The sequence below is a fragment of the Ochotona princeps genome, chromosome 7, assembly GCF_030435755.1.
Source record: "Ochotona princeps isolate mOchPri1 chromosome 7, mOchPri1.hap1, whole genome shotgun sequence".
Classification (NCBI taxonomy): domain Eukaryota; kingdom Metazoa; phylum Chordata; class Mammalia; order Lagomorpha; family Ochotonidae; genus Ochotona; species Ochotona princeps.
Window position 1 is genome coordinate 7,926,215 of NC_080838.1, and position 17,533 is coordinate 7,943,747.

The window sequence follows — 17,533 nt, forward strand, 5'->3', positions numbered from 1 at the left end:
TGGGAAAATAGGCCCAAAGGATGGCCTTAAAGCCTTGGGATCCTGCTCCTTCTTGGGAGACCCGGAAGAGGCTCCTGGCTCCTGGCTTTGAACTGGCTTAACTTTTGGTTGTTATGGCCATTTGGGGCATGAACCAGCTGACCGAAGATCTCTGTATCTCCTCTCTGTAGATTTGCCTTTCAAATAAAAATAAATAAATCTCTCTCTTTTTTTTTTTTTTTGCTAGAAAAGAAAAATCAATTCCATTTTTAGTAGCACTAAGGTAACTCAGAATTGTGATCGTTTAGACAAACTGGGTAAACCTAGACTTCACTCTGTGAGGAGGTGCTAGGGGCAAGCGCTGTGGTGCAGTTAAGCTGATGGAACGGATCTGGCTTTACCTTAGATTCCGCTTCTTGCTAGTGCACCTGTGAGGGCGGCAGATGCTGGCTCAGGTGCTTTGGCCCCAGCCACCCCGTGGGAGACCTGATGAACTCCTCACTGCTGGCTTCAGTCGGCCGGCCCTTTCTGTGGCAGCCCTCTGGGGAGTGAACCAGAAGAAGGATGAGCTGTGTCTCCGCCTCTCTGTCAGTCTGTTTTTCAAATAAATTTTAAAAAAAGGAAACAAGAAGGTTCTCAGTAACTCAAGTTATTGACTCAAGTTCAATACTCAGTGAATTTGTCAGTTATAATCTCCATATGCCTTTTCCTGTATTTGATATTCTTTTTTCGGAGTTGTTTTTACCAGGCCTATGCCACACCAGCATCCTAGGATTGTGTGCCATCACAGCAACATCAACCTTTCAAATATTTTTAATCCAAATACTTGGTTAATAGCTAAATAGGGTCCGGCAGTGTGGCCTAGCGGCTAAAGTCCTCACCTTGAATGCGCCGGGATCCCTTATGGGCGCCAGTTCTAATCCCGGCAGCTCCACTTCCCATCCAGCTCCCTGCTTGTGGCCTGGGAAAGCAGTTGAGGACGACCCAAAGTCTTGGGACCCTGTACCCACATGGGAGACCTGGAAGAGGTTCCTGGCTCCTGGCTTCGGATCAGCATAGCACCAGCTGTTGTGGCTCACTTGGGGACTGAATCATTAGACAGAAGACCTTCCTCTCTGTCTCTCTTCTGTATATCTGACTTTACAACAAAAATAAATAAATCTTTAAAAAAATAGCTAAATAATACTTATATACTTTCAAAGGTCCTTATTAAAGATAATGTGATATCCATGAAGAAATAATCTAAAGCATTTAATCTTTTTCAAAAAAAGATTTATTATTTTTTTTAATTGCCTGAAATCCTCCGAAGGCCCAGGTTGCCTTAAGGGCAGGGTCCAGCTGTTGCTTGACTGTGGCCCACCCGACCCCTCAGCTTTATTTCCTGTCAAGTTTCTTTTTTTTTTTTTTTTTTAAAGATTTATTTACTTTATTACAAAGTCAGATATACAGAGGAGGAGAGACAGAGAGGAAGATCTTCCGTCCGATGATTCACTCCCCAAGTGAGCCGCAACAGTGCTGCGCTGATCTGATGCCGGGAACCTGGAACCTCTTCTGGGTCTCCCACGCGGGTGCAGTGTCCCAATGTCTCCTTGTGGCTTCTTGTGGCTCCTGCAAGCAACGGCAATTTCAAGAGGGAATGTTTCAAGCATGCTATCACGGGAGAGAAATCATCTTCCTCTTTCGCTACTTGGGAGTTCTAGCAAGTGATTCAAAGCTCAACTTTAAAGAATCTGCTTGAAGTCAGCTTTTTGGTGTCTCATTTCCTGTGTGAAACCCACCTCTATCCTGCTGTTGCAAATGATAACCTACCATTAATGTTCAGGGGGATGCACTGAGCTCTTAGGAAGCTCAGCTGCACCAGCCATTAACATCAACACCAACAGTCACACTAGGATATTGGACTAGTAGGGTGGTAGTACACCTCATTGCAGTCTAATGGTACAATTATACTATTGCAAGGGAACATTGCAAATCGGTTACCCACTTACAGTCTACTTGTGACAGATGTAAAAAAAGAAAACACAAACCAACCAACCAGTTCTATTTTGTATCTAAAACACTAAATATTGCATTAGTATTTTATGTCTTAAAAATTACACTTTGGGGCTTGGCACGGTAGCCTAGTGGCTAAAGTCCTCGCCTTACACGTGGTCAGGATCCCATATGGGTGCCGGTTCATATCCCAGCAGCCGAGCTTCCCATCCAGCTCCCTGCTTGTGGCCTGGGAAAGCCGTCAAGGACGGCCCACAGCCTTGGGACTCTGCACCTTCGTGGGAGACCTGGAAGAAGCTCCTGGCTCCTGGCTTCGGATCAGCGCAGCACTAGCTATTGTGGCCACTTGGGGAGTAAATCAGTGGACTGAAGATCTTCTCTGTCTCTGCTTCATTCTGTATATCTAACTTTCTGATTAAAAAAAAAGTTATGTTTTGGCTACTACACTGACTGCAACTAGTTTCCTTTTTCAAAGCCTATACCAATTTAAAAATATCAGAAATGTAGTAAGTTGATGTGAAGCATTTTAAACTTACAAATCACATAAGATTTTGATCTTAAGCATTTGAGTTTTCTACCATGAATGGATGCCCTTTGCTTTTATACTATAATTGTTCTCAGAGGCAAAAGACCAATAAAAATGTCACTTCTAAGGGCTAGGAACATTTGAGATTTTCTTTAATGTTCGTTTGACTTTTTGAGCACTTGCCTTAGTATTTGACTTTTTCATAAGGAGGAAACAGTAAGCTGGGAACCTGAGTTTTCAGTCTAAGATATCACGAGCTGTTCTGAATAACTGAATATTAAAGCCAAGGACATCTGTCCAGGTACACAGCCAAACACACAGGCATGCTGCCCGAGTTATTACTTTCTAGACTCTAGCAAATTCTAAGAAGTTACAATTGAGTGAATTTGGCGTTTTCTGGTATGGAATAGAAAGAAAATTCTGTTCCACCTTTGTACTCAAAAATGTCTTTTTCTTTGTATATATGTGTTTATAGATTAATAATCTTGATTTCAGCATGAAATTACGTTTTTTTTTGCTTGAGTTCTTCCAAGTTATTCAGGCTTCCTTGTTTTCAATACACTATTTTTTTTTCTTTTGCTGTGGTTCCAGTGAATTTTAGAGTAGGTACTTGGTTCAGCAGATACACCAAATAGCAGAGTGCCCAGGTTCATGTCTGGGCTCTGCTTCCAATTCTGTCTTCCTGCTGATCTGCCTCTCCAATGAAAGTAAACAAAATCTTAAACAAGATGTTATATTTATTTTTATCGGGTAGGCATTGTTTTTATTGGGTAGGTATTGATTTACAGAGAAAAGGAGAGACACACAGAATGAAGTCTTCCATCTGTTATTTCACCCCCCAAATGGCCGCAGCAGGTGGAGCTGATCTGATTTGAAGCCAGGAGCCAGAAGCCTCTTCCATGTCTCTCAGGTTAGTGCAGGGATCAAAGGATTTGGGATTTCCTCTGCTTTCTCAGGCCATAAGTAGGGAGCTGGATCAGAAGTGGAATAGCCAGGACACAAACCTGTAACCATACAGGATCTGGCACTTGCATGTGGAGGATCAGCCAGTTGAGCAGTCGTGCAGGCCCCTCTCGTGTGTGTGTGTGTGTGTGTGTGTGTGTGTGTGTGAGAGAGAGACACAGGTAAGGAAGTCCTGTAAACTCAATTGTTGATAGTTTATGTAAGGGTTTTGACGAGAAAACTCCCATTAGTATTACTAAAGATGGTTAACCAATAGGAAGACTGCTTCCCATAGTAAGCTACTCATGAATACGGAGATCTCGGTACCTTTAATTAGTAGCAGCAGTGTAGACTCAGACCAGTTTTCAGGCCAGAGAAAGTAAAGCAAATGGAGCTTTAAATTAATATAAATAATGTACTTCAATGCATAGATTGTGCCCTGAAGGAGCTTATGGTTTGACAGACAGATATTTGACTCTGAAGTACTTCATGATTCTTTTTTTCTAATTAAAATAAACTAAAACCATTTAAACTTTAAAAATTTCTGTTTTAATTTGAAAGACAACGATGGAGCATCCATCTATTGGTTCACTCCCCAAATGTCCTACCACATTCAGGAACCCAGAATTTAACCCAGGGCTCCCAGGTGGCTGACAGGATGCACATTAGCAGGAAGCTGGGATGGAGGGTGGGACTAGGACTGGCACCCGCACACTCTGCTATGGATCCCCTGTCCCAATCTGCTGAGTCACAAGTCTGCCCTCGGATGTTGCCTTTCACCCTGGACATGCAACTCAGACCATAAGAAAATGCCTGTCTGACGTTAGAATATCCAGATTCACTCATGGGAAGCAAATCTTTAACAGACATTTGCAACTACCTGAGATGTGGTGCAAGTCCTTTTGGTATTTTTAAAAACACTTTTCTAAAGACAGTCCTTGACTTCTTGAGTCTGAGTTTGCTTCTCTCCACACTAATTTCCGTGCGATGGTGAGAAGTCTACTTTTCAAAGCCATTTTTAACAACTCTTTCTCCAGGACACGACTTGACCTCTGGAATATATATATATATATATTCAGTATATAATTTCTATGCAAAAAATATAAATATATAATTTTTTTTCTATTCCAAACCCTGCAGCGCAATTCCTTTTGCTAGACCCCACTTTTGGCTTCACTTTCACTTTAGGGAGTCATGAGAGTAATTTAAAAATTATGACCCACTGACTTCTAAGCAAGGTGAAAAACCACCTTTCTCTGTATTTTTCACTATTGCACCAGGCCAAATTCTGCGCCGTTAACAGTGGAGTGGTGCTGGGAGGAAAAAGACTGTCTTAAGAACATGATGATTTTTGCCCTAATATAATTTAGTTCTGAGACTGATCTTTCACATTGGAAAATCACAGGAGGGGGAAAAAAAAGTGCCTCAGGGATCGACAGCGCCCTCCACCCCGCCTCCACGGTTGGGAGCAGCTGTCTCCGGAATCTTCCCTTCTCAGAATGTGGGAGAGAAGCTGGGGCGGCAGCTGCAGAGCCCGGCGTCTTCTCCTATCCCTCGCCTCCCTAATGGCAGTATCCGCAGCAGCTGCCCGGGGATCCCGTAGAAATCTCCTTGCAATTCTTGGCCGGAGCGCGGCGGCCGTGGCAGCAGCTGAAAGCCATCAGGGCTGGGGTGGGGGACTGTGCGCTCCCCCGGGGAACATAAGCCTGGCTGACTCCGGCTCCGCTCGCTGCCTCTCGGGCTCGCACGAGGTCCCCCAGGCGTCCTTCTCCAAGGCCAACCAGGCACCTTGGCAACCTGGGGGCGGGCTCCCTCCGCGCCCAGAGCCCCTACGGTCACCTCACGACGTAGGCGCCTCAGCCCCGGCCGGAGCACCCATCTCCCGGTGACTCGGGCTCCCTCCGAAGGACAGGTCTCCCCTTGCCTTTTTTTTTTTTTTGTCTTTTTCCTGAGGGCGTGCTGGGGAGCTTCCCGAGCTGCGCGCCCCCCGGCTTTCCTCAGGCAGCGCGCCCAGCGCCCCCGCCCTCGGCGGCCGCCCCGCACGCGCGCCCGCCCGCCCGCTCGCGCACGCGCACGCCGCGCCCGGCAGCCCTCGGCGCTGTCATGGCGGCCGGGGGCAGCTCCGGCGGGCACTGTGGGGCAGCCGCGCCAGCCTTGGCGAGCCCAGCTGCGGCAGCAGCATCCTCACCGCCCGCAGCAGCCACCGTGGCAGCGTCCGTGGCGCCCGCAGCGGCTGCTCCTTGCACTGGCTGAGCGCAGGGGGCGGGGGTGGGGCGGGCAGGAAGCCATGGAGTTCCGTGCAGCCGCGGACTCCCGGGGCGCCGACTAAGGGGGGAAAACTTGGAGGCTGCGACCAGGTGCACTGACCTCCGTCTCCCCGACCCTCCTCTCCTCGCTGCCGCCCCTCCCTCCCTGCCGCCACACACAGCTCCCCTGCCGGCCCCGGGCAGCCTCAGGTGCCTCCGAGAGGTGCTGCACTCCTCCCCCTTGGGCCGAGCGTTGAGCAGAATCACCGCCCCTTCCCCCCGCCTTTTCCTGCCCTGGATCTCCGCCGCCACCTCGGTCTCGCTGCTCCCCGGCCGGGGCGGGAGGGGGGCGGTGAGCACGGAGTCCCGAGTTCTCTGGGTGAGGAGGAACTTTCGTGCCTGGGTGGCAGCTCGGGGCGGGGAGGGGGTCCCCTCTGTTTCCTAGTCGCCGTCTCCCTTTCCCGCGACACTTTCTCTTTGGCGTGCACCTGTGAGCAGAGGTTGCCCTGCTCCTGGAACCTGCGAGAGTGTGGGGGAGGAGTGAACCTGTTCCAGGGCCTCCTGGACCCGCCTTCAGCCAGAACCCAGCCTGGCGAGCCCGGGGAGCAGCGGGGTGGGGGTGGGGGCTGCCCGTGGGGGACACCTTTCCTAACTTCACTTGACGGGCAGTTAACTAATTCTCCCCTCTCTTTCCTCCCCACCCCCAAATCCAAACCTAGCCTAGTTAACATACATTTAATCTTCCAATAGGGTTTGGCGTTGTTGTCAGCCTCGGGGAGAGAGATTGGACAAGTATTCTCCCAAGAACAGCGCTTCGCCGAGGAGGACTTTCTTCACATCCCCCCCGTTTTTTTTTTGGCGGGGGGCGTGTTTCCCCACAAGTTGGAAGAGAGACCCTTTGCGTCCGGCGTTGGGTGTGCGGCACAGCCGGCCTCTCTCCCAGGGCGACTGCCAGTCATCTTTCCGCGTTGAGCTAGCCATGGCTAGTGAAGACCTTCGTGTCCCTTCCCCGCCACCAACAGGTGACGACGGGGGAGGGGGCGGGAAAGGTGAAGAGACCCCTGCCGGAGGGGGCGCCTTGTCCCTGAATCCCGGGCTGCCCATCAGGGGCATCCGCATGAAATTTGCCGTGCTGACCGGACTGGTGGAAGTTGGCGAAGTGTCCCACAGGGATCTTGTAGAAACTGTCTTTAACCTGGTAAGTTAGGTAAATATTTTATAAGCCTATACTTTCCCCTCTGGGTTGAAAGAACAAGACGTTTGAAAGTTCAAGCCATGTGCTGGCTTTTCTCAATGATGGCTTTTTCCATGGCTTAGAAGTACAAACATTCTACTGACCTAAAATGAAGCCGTTTTTTGCACCACTTTTTTTCCAGTTTAAAGGGAATCATGCAGTCCTAGATGCTCCAGGTTTTGTGAAAGTGAACAGAACCCCTTTTGTGCTGAAGAAAGTAAATTGTTGCTGGGGGCCAAGGGAGGGGCGCCCGTGGAGTTGTCTGTACTTTGGAGGCTCCAGCCTCTTGCACATCAAAGTCACATCTTGTGACTTTTGGACTTGAAAGACCCTCTGTGGGTTTGTGTCTGCCCAAGTTATGACTTGCTACTAGGAGTTGTATGTGCAAAGTTTCTCCTTCCTGGTGCTGATGAAGTATATTAATTTGCTGCCAAGTTAGCATTTAGTTTTTCTGTTTTTAATCAGGTTCGTTTTTAGATTTGACTGGCAAAAGTTAACTTTTGGATTCAGTTTAGGATGGTGTTCTGAGTGGTTTTGTAAGAACTGAATGTCAGTTTAAAAAAGGATAGAGGCAGATGCAATATAAGCTTTGTCTTCTGTCAATTTATGTGCAGCAATGAATAATACTTGGTCACTGAAAGTTGCTTAGAATACTCTTGTTAGCCAAGAATGTTGTGTTGAAGAGGTGGCTGTGAAGTACTCTGCTTAGTCTGTTCTTAAACATGCTTGTTATTATTTTTTTCTTCCCATGCCCAAACTTATTTTTAATGGAAACTTTTAAAATTTCTGGAAGAATCAAAAGGAAAGCTACCTTCAGATCCTTGCCCCTCTTCCAGCTTCCTGAGAAAGCAGGTGGTACCCAACAATAATGGCTAATGATTGTCAGCCGGTCAGCACCTTTCCCTTTTGCCTCTGTATTTTCAAGGTTAGGCTTATTGTAGTCCAGGGCAGTTAATTATTTCCTTCATTGGACCTTCACTACTACCTGCTCACCTGCAGCACAGCTTCTTGACCAACAGGCTCTCTCCCAGTTAGTTGGGGTTTATATGTAAATGCCTACAGACATTATATGCTACAAAAATATTAAACACAGAATAGTGCAATGAGCTTTAATCTCCCTCATCCATCTTCAGTAGTCACCAGTAGTTTGGGGCCCCTGTGTGTGTGGGTGACTTTCTTTTGAGAGACTAAAGGAGATACGTAGTAAATTGGACTACTGCTTTACCTAAAAACAGAGTTGAATTTTCCTTTTTTTTTAAATTTCTAAGCTTCTTGTATCCTGGATGATAAACAGACCTGTGGTAGTGATCTAGCCCACGAGTGTGAACAAACAGCATTCTTTCCTTCGCAGGAGGATTCAGGCTCCTCAGTTCCTCAGAATGTGTTGTGTGGGGGTGGATGACCAACCCTGAGTCACTTGATTCTCCTCATTAAAGAAAGTCTAAATTCTCGAGTACTGGTTTGCTTAGACCCTGCCTGGAGCTGCGGGGGCTTGGAGCTGCCAGGCTGCTGGTTTGCCGGGTGCCCGGGTGCTGAGACATCTGTGAGGAGCAGCGGGAAGGCTGTTCAGTTACAAACCTTGGTCACCATCGCTCTCTTTCTCTTGGCTGGAGCTGGGAAAGTTGCCAAGAAGGTTAGACAGCAGGTTCTCTCCTTACAGTTCTTTGCTTGCTCCTTTGTTGAGTTGTATGGGATCTTGCCACCGTTGACGCCGTCCTGGGAGCTAAAACTGACAAGTACGTCAAAGAATTTTCTGTTGCACCTCAATGTTTCCAACTAATTGTCAGCCTCAGTCCCATTTCTACTCAAAGGAGGAAATCGAGTTAACTCAGAGATGGGTGATTTTTTTTTTTTTTTTTTTAAGGTACTACTGTCTACTGTGTGGCAGGCGGTTGGTGTTTTGGATGCATGATTTAATTTTTCTTTCAGCAACTCTTTAAATGTGTGCCATTACAATTAATTTTATAGATGAGCAAATTGAGGGATCCAGAGGTTAAATTGATTGCCTAGGATGTGATGATTCTTAGAGTGCAGTCTTTTCAGGAAGCTGAGTGTCTGCTAGGTTGCCGCGGTGTTTTTTCCTTTTCTTTCCCAAGTGCTATTTAGAGCTTAGGTGGTACTTTCCATAAGGGCACAGAAATCACTGGTCCTGCTAAATACTACTGATGGACCCGTCATCAGTAGATTTTCTTTCTTCTTATTTTGTAAGCTTCAAATAGCTTTCAAAAAGTTGGTTAAGAAAGATCTTAAAAGGAAAAATCGTTTTTCAGGTGATTTTAATTCAGTATGTGGTTGTAGAAAACTGGTTATTGTCCACAGTACAAATTTGATGAAAACTTCTAAACTTGTGAAAAATAGGATGCAAACAAAAAAGTGTGACATGTATAAGTAGTGAAACATCACAGCAGTGTCAGTCCTGACAAAGTTCAACTTAGCCAGCCAGTGCGTCAGCATCGCCCAGTCCTCCTGGATATCTTCAGCTGTCTCCATGGATTCTTCATCAGGAAATACATGCTCTCTTTATACACAGGCGTATTAGTAAAATAGAAATATGTTTACTACCAGTCCTTTTTTTTTTTACTGATTGAATATTAGCTGCTTTAAGCACTAATGATTTGTGTTGTTGGACAGCCTCCCATCCCCCAGAGTGGTCTGACTAGCAGGTGGCAGAGCCAAGAAGGTCTTTATGAAATGCCGCTCCCAGCTTGCTCATGTAGCTTGGTCTTAGAGTCTCAGTCCCTTTGAAATTTACTACCCCTCTTGTAATTTCTTTGGTAGATCTGTTCTGCAGATAAATTTTGAAAAATGTACCATTGATGCTAGTGTGTTCATGTGTTTTAAACTTACGACCAACTTCTGTGTTTTCCTTGCTGAAATTTAAAACCGCTTTTTTTTTTTTTGCCTTCATCTGTATGTTGAAATCAGCTGTCCAATTTGTGATTCAGAGTAACTGATACATTGACCTGTTTTCAGGATGTACTAAGTTTAAGGCTCCTGTCAGGAATTTAAAGGTGTTCAGTGTTATCTGATTCTCAAAAGGATGTTGACAGGTAAAATAAATTCATTATTTAAAGAAGAAAAAATATATGTTTGAAAGGCAGAGAGAGAGAGAAAGAGAGAGAAAGAAAGAGAAAAAGAGAAACTTCCCGTTTGCTGATTTTGTTCCCAAATGCCTCCGCTGGATTGGGCCAGGCTGAGACGAGGAGCTTAGAACTCCGTTTGAGTCTCCTGGTGGGAGGAAGGGCCTCCCAGGTGCACTGTATCACGCAGTTAGAGTCAGGAGCTCAGCTGGGGCTGGCATCCAGGGACTGTGGAGTGAGAGGCAGGCTCCCCAAATGTCAACAACACACCAAACGCCCATCCTCTGGCTTCTGTTGTTGAAAAAGTAGCTATGTGCTGTTAATTAAAATGCTAACATTTCAGAAGCAGAATGTAATTGTTTCCTTCCCGTTATGTGGCATTTGCTGGGTCTCCTGCCACGTGTTAAGGGTGCTCCTAATGCCTACAGGAGCAGGGCAGCACGTGCTAAGGCTTTGTGTTGATTATACAGCATGAGCTCTGTGGACCTTAAGAGGCAGTTGTTACTCCGTTCCTGCTGATTGTTGCCTTGCAGTAATGTAGGCCCAGTGATGCTATACCTTTTGTTTGTTTTTTTTTTTTTTTGGAAAGTCAGATTTACAGAGAGAAGGGAGAGACAGAGAGAAAGATCTTGTGTCTGCTATTTCACTCCGCGAGTTACTGCAACAGCCGGAGCTGAGCCTATGCAAAGCTAGGAGGCAGGAGCTGCTTCTGGGTCTCCCACGTGGGTGCAGGATCCCCAGGCTTTGGGCCATCGTGTATTACTTTCTCAGGCCACAAGCATGAGCTGGAAGGAAAGTGGAGCAGCTAGGACACGAACCAGTGTCCACATGGATCCCGGTGTGTGCAAGGCAAGGATTTAGCCACTTGGCTACTGCGTCAGACCCAGTGTCATACGTTTTTAATTTTTCAGGAAACATTGGAAATCTAGAAGAGGGCATTGCGCAGCAGGTTAGGCTGTCGTTAGGATGACTGCATGCCAAGTCAGAGTGTGGTTGGGTCCTGGCTGCTCTGTGCTTGTGATTCAGCTTCCTAAAGCTGTGTCAGAGAGGCAGTGGATCCTGGGCCAGGGCTTGACTTCCTGTTGCCCATATGGGAAACCCAGATGGAGTTGTTGGCTTCTGGCTTTGGCCTGACCCGAGCAATGGTTAAGTCATTTTGTGACTATACCAATAGATGCAAGCTCTCTCTCTCTCTTCATCACTTTGTTACTCTCTTTCAGATATACATTTAAATTTGAAGAAAAAATATTTAAAACTGTCAATATATTTAAGAATATGTGGTCCACATAAAGTCATAGGTGATTACTTTTTAAGGTGTTATATGAATCTTTACTGAAAGGTGATTATTCAACATGTTTTTTTGGAAAATACTTATTTGAAAGGCAGAATTGTAGAGAAAGGGAAAGGGAGAGAAGGAGAGAGCGAGAGAGAATCTTTCACCCACTAGTTCACTCCCCACATGGCTACAGTGCCTGAGCTGATCTGGAGCCGGGAACCTCTTCCGGACCTCACGTGTGGGTGCAGTGTGCCAAAGGTTTGGGCCATCCTCTGCTGCTTTCCCAGGCTACAAGCAGGGAACTGGACGGGAAGCGGAGCTGCTGGGACTTGAACTGGCACCCAAATGGAATACACAAACTACAGACATTGATGTAACCCACTTCACCACAGTGCTGGTCCTAAGTTTTTATTCTGATGTGCAGATCTAAAATTAATTACTACTTAAAATTGCCATCACAAGTATAGAGTTATCCATTCTAGAAACATGTTTGTTAATGAACTTTGTCTACCTTGACATCAATTTGTAATTAGGTTATGAATAATAGAAAGCTTGAACTAGTTGGAGCACACTGCAAAGGATCTTTAGGTTCACTTATCTTCAAGTTCAAAGGTGGAGTAAGATTTACAATATTATGATAATATTAAAGACCCAGTTTCTTTTCTCTTTTGCTTTCTGTGATATCAGTTTCAATAAGTTGCTATTCCCCTCATGGTTGTAGAGTGGCTTCTGGTGGTAATTGGGGTCACAGATGTACTTGTTGATATCACTTGAAACACAGAACATTTCTGCTTTAACATTCTAAACAGAAGTCTGGACTTACCAATACATGTGGAGGCTGTTGCTCCTTAAATTATCTAACTAGCTTAAACTAATCAGGACCAACTGTAAGAACCAGGGGTGGGTAAATTCTCTCTGGAGTATGTGGGGCTCTAAGGGAAGGGGTGATCACTCAAAAAAAAAAAATCTACCTAAGAAATTGACACAGGATAAGCAACCACTGATATCCAGTATTTTTCCTAAGATATTTATTTTTATGAAAATTATGTTTACATAGAGGAGAGACAGAGAAAAGTCTTCCATTTGCTGGCTCACTTCCCAAATAATTGCAGCGACTGTAGCTGGGCCATTCTGAAGCCAGGAGCCTCTTCCAGGTCTCCCCTATGGGTGCAGGGTCCCAAGGCTTTGGCCCATCCTTTACGACTTTGCCAGGCCACAAACAAGGAGCTGGAAGGGAAGTGGAGCGACTGGAACACAAACTGGCAGCTGTATGGGATGCTGGTGCTTGCTGGCTGAGAGCTAGTTGAGCCATCCACTGGCACCCACTATTTTCTTCATACACACACACACACACATTTGACAGGCGGAGAGAGAGAATGAATGAATGAATTTCCATTTTTGCTGGTTCCGTCTAGCCCACAGTCCTCCATGCATGGGGCTGTGAGCCAGGAGCCCAATTCAGGTCTCCCACTTGAGTGATAGTATCCAGTTCCTCGAACATCACCACAGCCTCTGAGTCCTTGAGACCGGAAAGCTGCAGGAAGCTGGACAGTCCAGTATAGGACACGGTTACTTTAACTGCTACACCGAAATGCTCGCCCTATTCTCATCCTTTGAAAATGTGTAAATGATAGTTGTGTTAAAGCTATTTTGAATCATCATTTACTGTAACAGATTGTTTTGATCTTGAGCTAGTTTGTTTAAAATCTCTTGGTGCTTCAGTTTTTCCCACTGTAGAAGGATTAAGTGAGTAAGTGTGAGGGGGCACTGTTGAAAGGAGGAACTGAGGTCGGTTTAGGGTTGAGAAATTGGCTGAGTTGTTAAGGTGTGGACCAAGACACCACATCTTCCTTAGATTTGGATTCTGGCTCTGCCCGGGTTCCAGTTTCCTGCTCATGCAAAACCCTGGGAGGCGGCTGTGGGCGCTCATGCATGTGGGTCACAGTCGCTCACGTGTCGGTTGACAGGTGTGAGCTTTCCCCTTCTTTGTTTCTTAAATAATATACACATGTAAAAGTATTTTGGTACAAAAATGTTTGAAATCCATGCAAGGTTTTTTTTTTTAATAATACACATTTCCCATGAACTTTTTGAAGACTGCTTGTAGTTTTAAAACACTTTAAATTCTCCATGGTGCATACTGTTGGTATTATTTTTGTAACATCTGTAGTTTATATGGTTGCAGTTGTTAAGTTCGACATTATCTCCTTATCGGCCATACTGGCTCTGCAGTACACTATGCGGTTCTTGCATTAGAATTTCTTTCTTTTTCTTTCTTTCCTTTTTTTTTTTTTAAGATTTATTTTTATTACAAAGTCAGATATACAGAGGAGGAGAGACAGAGAGGAAGATCTTCCATCCGATGATTCACTCCCCAAGTGAGCCGCAATGGCTGGTGCGCGCCAATCCGATGCCAGGAACCTCTTCCAGGTCTCCCACGCGGGTGCAGGGTCCCAAAGCTTTGGGCCGTCCTCGACTGCTTTCCCAGGCCACAAGCAGGGAGCTGGATGGGAAGTGGAGCTTCCGGGATTAGAACCGGCGCCCATATGGGATCCCGGGGCTTTCAAGGCGAGGACTTTAGCCGCTAGGCCACGCCGCCGGGCCCCCCCTTTTTTTTTAAGGAAAGACAGACTAAGTCTGTTGAACTGCTCAGTTTGTTAGCTTTCTACTGCAATGGAACCTCCTTTTTTTTTTTTTAGATGCATTTTATTTATTTTAAATATTTATTTTTATTGGATAGGCAGATGTACAGAGAGGAAGAGAGACGTAGAGGAAAATCTTCATCCGATGATTCACTCCCCAAGTGACTGCAGTGGCTGGTGCTGTGCCGATCCGAAGCCAGTACCCAGGAACTTCTTTCCGGGTCTCCCACGCGGGTGCAGGGTCCCAAGGCTTTGGGACATCCTAAACTGCTTTCCCAGGCCACAAGCAGGGAGCTGGATGGAAAGTGGAGCTGCTGGGATTAGAACCTGCGCCCATATGGGATCCTGCCACATTAAGGCAAGGACTTTAGCCGCTAGGCTACCACGCCAGACCCAGACTTATTTTTATTGGAAAGTAAGATATACAGAGAGAAGGAGCGACAGTAAGGAAGATGTTCTGTCTGTTGGTTCACTCCCCATGCGGCCACAGTGGCCAGAACTGCTCTGATCCGAAGCCGGGAGCCTAGAATGTCTTCTGGGTCTCCCACGTGGGTGCACGGTTCCAAGGTTTTAGGTTGTCCTCGACTGCCTTCCCAGGCCATAAGCAGGGAGCTGAGTGGGCACTGAGATTAGAAACAGTGCCCATATGTGGTCCTGGCGCGTGCAGGGCGAGGACTTCAGCTACTAGGCTACTGCACCGGGCCCTAGAGTTTCTTTAGTGAGCATTTTCATGTTTTGATGGTAAAGATTTTCAGGTAGCTCTTTGGCTCAGACTTGACCTGTGGTAACATTCATTCATTTTCTGTGTGCTATTCAGTTTTAAGGAAATTCACACACTTTTACAACCATGACCACAATCTAATTTTAGCATTTTTACATCCTGTGTTGAAGACGCTTTTTAGTTTAAGCTCCTTTGCTTAGGCCGTTTTGAGTTATTTTTTGCTCTTTTGAGCTGAGGGTAAGAGAAGTCTAAACCCATCGTTTGTATATAGTTTCCTGATTGCCCCAGCGTCATTTGTTGAAAGGCTATTCCTTCACCTCCTTGAATCACCCTGGCACGTTTGTCAAATCAGTTGATGAGACTGGTGTTGTTGGAAGTGGGTCGCGCCACCTCCTGGGACCGCGGTGTCCTCTGTGGAAGTCCTGGGATCGAGCCGCATCCCTGCTTCTGATACAGATTCCAGCTGATACGCCTGGGAGGTGGCCATTGATGGCCCACATGTTAGAGTTCCTAGCTCGTGGCTTAGGCCTGCCTAGCCCTGGCGTATGGAGAATAAAGCAGCTGCTGTAAGATCTCTCTTTCCCTTTCTGTCACTCTCTTTCAAATGAATAAATACATAAAAACTAAAACCTCAGAGTTTCAAACAAAGATACCAGTTGACTATAAAGTAAGGATTTTTCTGGGTCCTGAGTTGTTTTCTATTGATTCATGCATCTGTTATTCTGGTTGCAGACTGTTAATTACTATGTATCTGTAGTAAGTTTTGAAGCAGAGAATGCAAGTTCTTGTTTTTTTTTTTTCATGATTGTTTTTGTTGCATTGCGTTTTTTAATGAGTTAGATTCAGCTTATCAATATTTGTGGAAAGCAAGCTTGGAGTTGGATAGAGAAGCTTTGAGTTTGTTGAATCACTTGGGGAAATATTTGGTCTTCGTGAACATGGAATGTCTCTCCACTTGTCTGCATCTTTAGTTCTTTTAACAACTGTTGAGTGAACCTTTTTTTTCTTTTGCCATAGAAATGATTTTGTAGGCATATTTTCCAATTGTATTTCCCTGAGGAATGAGCAGAATGAGTATAGATCCTGAGTAGATATTGTTAGATTATTTATTAAGCTTAATGATAATTAAGGGAAAGTTGAGTGAATTGGTGAAAGTTTTAAAGGCTTGAGTTTTCCGGAGGTGACGGAAGTGATAATTCAGGCCCCGGCAGGCACAGTTTTGTTTCCACTTGGTCCATGCCGTTTGCAAGTTGCAGATGATGTTACCTTCTGACCAGGCAGCTGCAAGTTGAGAGAGCTACAACTCCCAACTCAGGTTTCGTTCATTTGCTTGAGTGTTTCACGGAAGTTAGGCTGACTCATTTGCTGGTTTATTTTAAAGGGCATTACAGGGGACACAGCTGAAGAGATACAGGGTGAGGTGTGGGTGAAGGGACAGGAAGCCTCCATCCACTTTGCCGACTCACCACTCTCCAGGAAGCTCTACTTGTCCAGCTCCTGGAACCTCCCTGGCACCGGCACCCTGTCCTTTAGGATTCTGGTGGGGACTGCATTGCATAGGCATGATGGAACTATGGATGACGCTGTTAAAATGTGACGGGGACTAGGCCCGGTGCATAGCTTAGCGGTTAAAGTCTAAAAAACCTGTCTCCAGGGCCCGGTGCCATGGCCTAGAGGATAAAGTCCTCCCCTTGAATGTGGCGGGATCCTATAGGGGCACTGGTTCTAATCCCGGCAGCTCCGCTTCCCATCCAGCTCCCTGCTTGTGGCCTGGGAAAGCAGTCGAGGACGGCCAAAGCCTTGGGACTCTGCACCCGCGTGGGAGACCCGGAAGAGCCTCCTGGTTCCTGGCTTTGGATTGGCTCAGCTTCTGGCTGTTGTGGTCAGTTGGGGAGTGAACCAATGGATGGAAGATCTTTATTTTGGTCTGTCCCTCTATAAAATTTGACTTTCTGATAAAAACAAATAAATCTTTTTAAAAATACTGCTGAGACAATATATTCTGTAAAACATAAATCGCAAAAGAGGATAGTTGAAAAAAATCTGTTTAGCACAAATGTTCTTTCTAAATGACTGTACTGGCCTCATAAAATAGTCCTAATTGTAGGTTAAGCTGTATTTCCAGAGTGTGTATAGATAGATCTTTTTACACTCCTCAAATGCTTAATTAGATTCTCCAGGAGTTACTGACGTGACCAAAATGTGCTTTGTGAAGTAGAAAGTTCCTTGTGGGAGGTTTTAGAACGTGGCGTATTGCAGGTGTGTTGGAGTGGAATCTTTGTGTACAAATTGTTCACCAAATGCCTTCTAAAGTCAGCTGCCCCGATGGACATGCTGTAGGTTCTGTGATACGTGTTGCATCTCGATCTTTGCATTTATTTTTCAGACTTCTCTTTTATTTCATTAATCACTTAATTATCTTGTGTTAAAATTGAGTTTTAGAGAGTGGTGAGGCTATAGTTTCTATACTTACAGAAAGATTAATAACTGGTGAAATCTCAAATATTTTTATTAGAGATGGGTCTATGAGGACTGAAATGATTTTCTTGTTTAATGAGATCTTTGTTCATTGGATCATGACTGGGTGTGGGTTTTTTTTTTTAAAGATTTATTTATTTTTATTGGAAAGGCAGATATACAGAAGGAGGAGAGACAGAGAGGAAGATCTTCTGTCCAATGGCCCACTCCCCAAACAGCCGCAACAGCTGGAACTGAGCCAATCTGAAGCCAGGAGCCAGGAGCTTCCTCCAGGTCTCCCACATGGGTGCCTGGTCCCAAGGCTTCGGACCATCCTTGACTGCTTTCCCAGGCCACAGACAGGGAGCTGGATGGGAAGCGGGGCCACCGGGATTAGAAGCAGCGCCCATATGGGATCCCGGTGTGTTCAAGGTGAGG

General features: G+C 45.8%; 1 protein-coding gene across 3 annotated transcripts in view; it reads left to right on the plus strand.

The window, feature by feature from the left end:
• Positions 1 to 5,537: 5,537 nt before the first annotated feature.
• The window catches only part of LRBA (LPS responsive beige-like anchor protein), a 609,418-nt gene continuing 597,422 nt past the window's right edge, over positions 5,538 to 17,533 (plus strand). Inside the window, exons 1-2 of one of the 3 annotated variants that reach the window (XM_058666763.1) lie at positions 5,538 to 5,796; positions 6,436 to 6,883. In XM_058666763.1, the coding sequence (XP_058522746.1) occupies positions 6,665 to 6,883 (219 nt within the window). In that variant the 5' untranslated portion in view covers positions 5,538 to 5,796; positions 6,436 to 6,664. Of the gene's footprint in view, positions 5,797 to 5,851; positions 6,065 to 6,435; positions 6,884 to 17,533 lie in introns of those variants that run through there. The other 2 variants (XM_058666762.1, XM_058666764.1) reach the window with 2 other exon arrangements.